At 36.5% G+C, this 7,521-nt stretch overlaps 1 protein-coding gene across 1 annotated transcript; it reads left to right on the forward strand.

Annotated features, from left to right (window-relative positions):
- Window positions 1-697: 697 nt before the first annotated feature.
- On the forward strand, window positions 698-2,465 carry LOC134653784 (uncharacterized). Its single transcript, XM_063509151.1, has 2 exons — window positions 698-1,902; window positions 2,364-2,465. The coding sequence occupies exons 1-2, from the start codon at window positions 702-704 to the stop codon at window positions 2,372-2,374; spliced, it is 1,212 nt and encodes a 403-aa protein (XP_063365221.1). The 5' UTR covers window positions 698-701; the 3' UTR covers window positions 2,375-2,465.
- Window positions 2,466-7,521: the final 5,056 nt, after the last annotated feature.

Below are 7,521 nucleotides of genomic sequence, written 5' to 3' on the forward strand. Positions count from 1 at the left end.
TTAATTTAATGAATAGTTTTGTATGTATGTATGTATGTAAGTAGGTATTGTTTTGAAATATGTACATTTTACTAAGAAAGAGAGATTAGTTGCCATTAAAATCAAGGAAACGATTAGTCAAATACGTAGTTTTTAGTGTAGCATACTTTCGTAGATTTGTCGTCCGAAACTAAAATTAAAGAAGGTAAATATGTTCGATGCCGCTTCAGTATGGTTAAAGTACATTATTGTAGATTAAAATATACATAAATAATAGTTTTAACTACCAAAATAAGTTAAGAAAACAATTCCTGTGCCATGTTCTAATTTCCGTGCTAGTAAAATCTAATTCCCATGGACACACTAATTCCCGTGCCCTGACCAAAATTTTAAATTGAAATAACTTTTATAGTTTTATGAATATTTTTACCCCATAAGAAAATTAATGTTTATTATATTTTTTATCAAATTATCAGCATAATTTTTTTTGTGTAATGTTAGTATTTCAAAATTCCATGGGAATTAGACAAAAATGCTCGTTTGGTGAAATTGACCCTTGTGTATCTGTGATCATGTATGCTATGCTATCTGTGGACTTGTAGCTATCTATGGAAGTTTTAATAAAGAGTCACTCTTACAATATAAAGTGTATTATTTAAATAAAACATGGCGCAGTCTGTAAAAGTAGAAAATATATAATAAAGACGTGCAAAAAGTTCTATATGTCGTTAAAGATGGAGCATTCCATCAAGCTACCACCAAACTTTGATTTGCGAGCTGCAAATGCGGCAACAGAATGGCGGCTATGGCGTCTCTGTTTTGAAGACTACTTGGTGGGTTCAGGGCAAGATAATGCCGCGGATAAGGTAAAATTAGCCCTATTGAGAAATATGCTAGGAATGGAAGCTGCCAGAATAGTCACCACGTCGCTACAGCTTTCCGAGAGTGAAAAAGATAATTACGATTCGGTCATGAACGCAATAACAAAATATGTCAGCCCGCGAGTAAATGAAGTTTTCGAACGATTCAAGTTTAACAATAGGAAACAACTAGAAGGAGAAAGTTTTGATAATTTCTTTACGGAATGTAAACAATTAATTTTGACATGTAACTATAAACAAAACAAGGATTCAATAGAAGATCAATTGTTGAGGGACAAAATTGTACAAGGAGTATTAGACAAAACAGTACAAGAATCTTTACTGAAACTAGATAACCTTACACTTGAAAAGGCAGCCAACTATTGTCGCACTTCAGAAATGAGTAAACAACAGGTGCAGGAGATGAACCCGACAATAGAAATTGATGTGGTCAAAAAATCTAAATCCCATCAGGCACAGAAAAAACACGTATTTCAATGTAGGAGATGCCAAACTCAACATGGGCTGCGAGAATGTCCTGCCTATGGGAAAAAATGCACCAGATGTGGAAAATTGAATCACCTTGCAGTCAGCTGTAAAGTCAAGAAAATTAATTTAACTCAAGAAGATTCAGAGGAGTCAGATGACACTTTATTTTGTGGTGCAGTTACTAGTAAAGGGAAAAACAAATGGATGGACTTTATTGACATCGAAGGAAAGAGCATATATGGTAAAATTGATACCGGGGCAGAAGTAAGTATCATGCCAACAAAAATCTTCAAGCAACTTCAATCTATTGAGGCGCTCAGACCATCAAAGACCTTGGAAGCATTTGATGGTACAAAAGTCAAAGCCATTGGAAAGGTCCGTCTCCATTGCAAGTACAGGGAACGAGAGTGTTATGAGGACTTCAGAGTTGTAGATTGCAAGTCAATGATATTAGGAGTGCCAGGTTGTGAAGCTTTAAAACTAGTTAAGCGAATTTACAGTGTTGATGAAGCTGGAGATGGGACTCTAAAAGAGGACTTCATAAAAGAAAATATAGATGTTTTCCAAGGTCATGGTAAGTTTCCAAAAAAATGTGAAATACCTACTGTTGATCATGAACAAATCTGTCATCCAGCACCAAGAATTCCTTATACATTGTATGAACCTTTAAAAATAGAGTTGAACAGATTAATGGAAAGGGGTGCTATAACTAAAGTAGATGATATAGATAGTCTTGCTTGTATTAATAGACTTGTTATAGTAGAGAAACCAAATAAGAAAATAAGATTGTGCTTAGATCCTTCAGACCTCAATAAAAGTATTGTTAGGAAGCCAAAAACCTTACTGACAGTTGAAGAAATAGCTGCTAAGTTGCAAGGAAAAAAAGTGTTCAGTGTATTTGATTTGTCTGAAGCATTTCATTGTATACCTTTGACAGATGAGTCATCATGGAAATGTTGTTTTTCAACACCTTTTGGAGTTTTTAGGTACTTAGTTCTTCCATATGGCTTATCTAATTCACCTGATCTTTTCCAGGACCAAATTGAAGGCTACTTTGGAGATATACCAAATGTTATAACTTGGTTTGATGATATTTTAATAATGGGTGAGACAGAGGAAATTCATAATGAAGCTGTGAGTAAAGTTTTGGCCAAGGCCAGGGAAATTAGAGCCGTCTTCAACAAAGATAAACTACAGTATAAACAATCTGAGGTCAAGTATGTAGGCCAAATATTTAATGGAACGGGTATGAGTGTGGATAAAGCAAGAGTTGAGTCACTAATTAAATTAAAAGAACCAACAAATAAAGATCAATTACAACAAATGATTGGTTCTTTCAACTATGTTAGACGCTATGTTCCTGAAATGGCTGAATTATTAGCACCATTATGCAAATTACTTCGAAAAGATATTGAATTTCAGTGGTTACCATTGCATGCCAGAGTTTTTAAAGAACTAAAAAATAAAATATCTCAAGCTCCTGCTTTATGTCCATTCAACCCACATAAACAAATAATTTTGCAATGTGACGCTTCTCAAAATGGGGTTGGTGGCTGTATGTTTCAACCAGGAGAAAATAATGTTTTAAACCTTGTAGCATGTGTTTCAAGAACTATGAATGACTGTGAGTTGAATTACAGCCAGACTGAGAAAGAATTATTGTCAATATATTTCACAACTCAAAAGTTCCATAAATATATTTATGGATCACATGTTGTAGTTCAAACTGACCATAAGCCTCTACTTGCAATAATGTCTAAACCAATTAGTAAGGTAGGATCACCACGTTTAAGAAGACTTTGTCTGAAGCTCTTAAACTACAGTCTAGAACTAAAATATGTGCCAGGTAAAGAAATACATTTTGCTGATATGTTGTCAAGAAACAGTTTAAAAATAACAGATAATGATCCTCAGATGTTAGAAATGGTACATTCAGTATCTGTTCACTTACCTATGAGTGAGGAAAGAAAGGCTCAATTTAAACTTGAAACAAGTCGCGATTTGACACTTAAAGAAATATATAAGTACTACTATGATGGATGGCCAGATGAGAAAAAACTAAAAAAAAAATGCCTTCCATATTTTAAACTCAGAGATAAAATTTATGTTGAATCGGGCCTCATCTTTCTTGATAATAAAATTATTGTACCGGAGAGTTTAATACAGTATGTACTTAAATGTGTACATGAAGGTCACAGTGGTATTAGCAAGTCTATTCAGAAAACCAGGCAACTTTTCTATTGGCCAAATCTAGCATTGGATATCAAAGAGTTTATTGAGAAGTGCCGAACTTGTGAAAAGTTCAGTTCATCTAATTCACATGAGCCATTATTACCGCATAAAATTCCAAAATATAGATATTACAAAGTAGGCACAGATATTTTAGAGTTTGCAGGTAAATCATACTTGGTCATTGTTGATTATTTTTCTCATTGGCTAGAAGTTAGGCCTCTTACTAATAAAACCTCGAAATCTGTAATTGATGCCATGCAAGAAGTGTTCACAAGATTTGGATATCCAGTAGAAATAATTGCGGATAACAATCCATTTAAATCTCAGGAATGTATTAACTATTATAAGTCTAAAGATATTACAATAATAACCAGTAGTCCGCATTATCCTAGAAGCAATGGAATGGCAGAAAAAGCTGTTAATATTGCAAAGAACTTACTAAAAAAAGCTTCAGAGGATAGAGCGGACTACCGAGACTTTATTATGAGTTATAATAACACTCCTTTGTCTGGACTTAAATACTCTCCGTCACAAATATTAAACAGTAGATGTATCAGAACCAATGTTCCTACTAATGGACAAGCCTTGGAACCAAAAGTAGTTAAAGAAATTTATAAGTTGTTAAAGTTAAGGCAATCAATTACTAAAAGTATTCATGACAGACATGTTAAGAAAAAAGAAACTGTATTTAAAAAGGGAGATCATATTGTGTACAAAACAAAAAATGATGAATACTGGAAAAAAGGAATTATACTGGGTAAGTGTAAAGAACCAAGATCATATTGGATCACTAAAGACAGTTCGTCCAGACCTTTTAGACGAAGTACTCATCATCTTAAAAAGTCTTTCACCAATCTTACATCTCTAAGCAGAAACTCCAGCGATGGGTCACCTTTTATTGATGAAAGTGCTATGAATGTTGAAATAATTAATAATGATGGTGTTCATAGAGATGATAAAACTGATACTGAGGATGTAGGAAAAAATGGGAAAAATAATATGAATAGTGATTTGTTAAATAATTTTAATGATAATAATGTAAGAGATAATGAACCTGTACCAAAATATTACCAGACTAGAAGCGGTCGTGAGGTAAGACCTAGGCAGCTGCTGGACTGGTAGGGGAGGTGTTGTGTATCTGTGATCATGTATGCTATGCTATCTGTGGACTTGTAGCTATCTATGGAAGTTTTAATAAAGAGTCACTCTTACAATATAAAGTGTATTATTTAAATAAAACACATGGTACGGGCTCTAATCAGTGTGTAAGTCTCCAATGTGAAGGGCAGCCTCACATACTCATATTGATCTTACCAAATAATATTATTGGGTTCAAATGTTCAAACTCGGACGCGTTGATACTTTCTACTCTATAACTGTCAAAACTTATACACCGTGCCCCGACCACCAACGCATTATGCTAATAAGACGTTGTGACAACAATGTCAGCAGCGGTGTCATAAAACTTTATAAAACGACAGCTAAAAAAAGATTTATACACACACAGCCTGGCGTTTGGTAACTTATCATTTTAAGGCTGGGTGTAGAACTGCGGGCACTTAAATGTATGCTTTATTTTGGCTTTTGCTATTACATTTATAAAGAAGGGGTATGATTATAATTAAAGATGTTTTTTTTTCGAATTATTTCCTCAGAATGTTTATGAACTGATTTCGAAAAATAGATATTTAAGTACATATTTAAAAGAACGAATTTACCATTACTGCCCCACTTAATAAAACTCATATACCTAATAACCTGGGCAACAATGCAAAACTAACTGAGGATAATAGGGACTACCAATCACTAAAAGCCGGCTATAAAAGATTTTATAAACATTAAAAGTTTTGAAAAAGAAAAACAAATCTTCTTACCTACCTAGAAAATTGAATTAAGTAACTAAATATCATATAAATTGAATTGAAATATTCAAATGCTTATATGTAGTGTGTATTCTACTTTACAATTTTCTCGAGTCATAAAATTATTCTTATTGACATTTTATTTGTAGGATTATTGTAAAACTAACTAATATAAATGTGAATGCCTTTGAAAGTATGTTGGACTACAGAGGGCCGAAATAATTGTAGCTTCTATGTGGACCAAGAGGTTCAAGAGGTAGAGGGCCTACCGCGTAACACGAAGTTGGAAATTCCGTTATCTACCTGTAGTTTTTTGACGTATTTTGGTACATTGGCAGAACTGCGTGTCAAATAAAATAAAAATTTCTAACTGTTGCCATATAACTATCATTTCGGCATCAGCCCCCCTTTTTCAAACCGATAGTGGCCGTCTTTTTCGTACTTTCGGCAAGTTCCGCCGCGGCAGACTATCAAATTCGGACTTAGCATCACTTTTATGGAAAACCATTGTGCATTTCATCGCGGTATCAAGTCGGTTCGAAATCTTGCAGTCTGCTCTTCTACCACCATTGTCGCCATTATACATCAACGCTACTTCTAACGCTACGTCTTACGTAGGCGAACAACGCGCGAACTCGGCGCGGCCGCCGCGCCGCTTCGCGTCTAAATCGCCCACGTACGAGTAGGACATACCTACACGTATCAACGGTTTGTTTCATCCTCGCCGCGCCGCGCCGCGCCGCGCCGCGCCGCGCCGCGTTCGCGCGTTGTTCGCCTACGTAAGCCGTAAGTGTAAAGCCCTTGCTACACGGTCGCCGACGAGCCTACAGACCGCGTGGCCTTGGTCCGTCCCGAACCGTGTAGACAGTTGTTTCCAACAAAATTTGACCAAAACTGACCAAGGACAGACCAAGGTCAGACGGTTAGAAGGCTTGTTGGCGACCGTGTAGCAAGGGCTTAAGGCCTGAGTGGACGCTCGAAGCGGAGCGTTCGGCGGGGCGTGCAGCGGCTAACAAGTGATTTGAGCAGCGTACACTAAGGCACAGATTATATAATAGTTCTTACGAACAGATACTTATCTCTCAAAGAAAACTCAAATACCTACCGTTTTAATACCTACACAAAAATACAATAGAATGACCTTCAACGCGCCGCGCGCACCGGCGCAACGCTAGGGTTGCCGACGCTTAGAAATGAATTTACCTACAAATAATATAAATACCTACTTAAACTATAGAGTCTATAGAAGATACTTACCTACTTAGGTAGGTACAAATATAAGTTTTAAGTGTAAAAATATCATTAGAACTTGCCATTTAAAAGCATAGCGTAAAATAACTATGAGCAAGATAAGTTGCAATAAGTAATTACGTATAATATTCCGTTTATGAGTTTTATTCCGACGAGTAACAGCGAAACATTTTAAAAGGTCATATCTCCCTGCAGTAACCGCAGTGTTTACGCTGTTTTATAAATCGCGCAAATAATCAATACCACCTACTTACATAGCTTGCAACTATAGTAAAAATAATAACAATTGGTATACGAGTAAGTAAGTAGGTACCTACTTACCTATATTGAGAATGTCTACTTACTTTTCCTATCTAGGTATCGGAAGAGCAGAAACGGATATTATTATTAGTTTTGTTGTTTCTGCATTCATCCACACTACAAGCTGTGTTATTTTGTTCGTGACGAAGATATTTCTCTCATACATTTGGCATATTCGAGCGCGCGGCGACGCGACGTGCGTGCGTGAGCGCGCGTGGCAACCAACTGGCTTGCTTTTCTACCGTGAACGGGAACGGATTCGTAGGTATAAATACGAGCTCGCGCGGAGAGTTCCATGCCTACTAAGGCCGCTACTATATTACGATTGCATTTGTTTAACATGCACGCCGCACGCCCCGCCCCGCTGCACGCCCAACTCGAGCGTCCACTTAGGCCTTACACTAACGTCGCACTTCCTGACAAGTACAAACTGAACCAACTGAAAAGTGGCCAAGTCCACCGGTGGCCGTGGCGGAATCGAACGAAGTACGAAGTACGTTCACCTGTAGAGCTTAAGCTACTCTTTAAATCTCAGTTCGAATTTCGAA

The sequence above is a fragment of the Cydia amplana genome, chromosome 14 (genome assembly GCF_948474715.1).
Source record: "Cydia amplana chromosome 14, ilCydAmpl1.1, whole genome shotgun sequence".
Classification (NCBI taxonomy): domain Eukaryota; kingdom Metazoa; phylum Arthropoda; class Insecta; order Lepidoptera; family Tortricidae; genus Cydia; species Cydia amplana.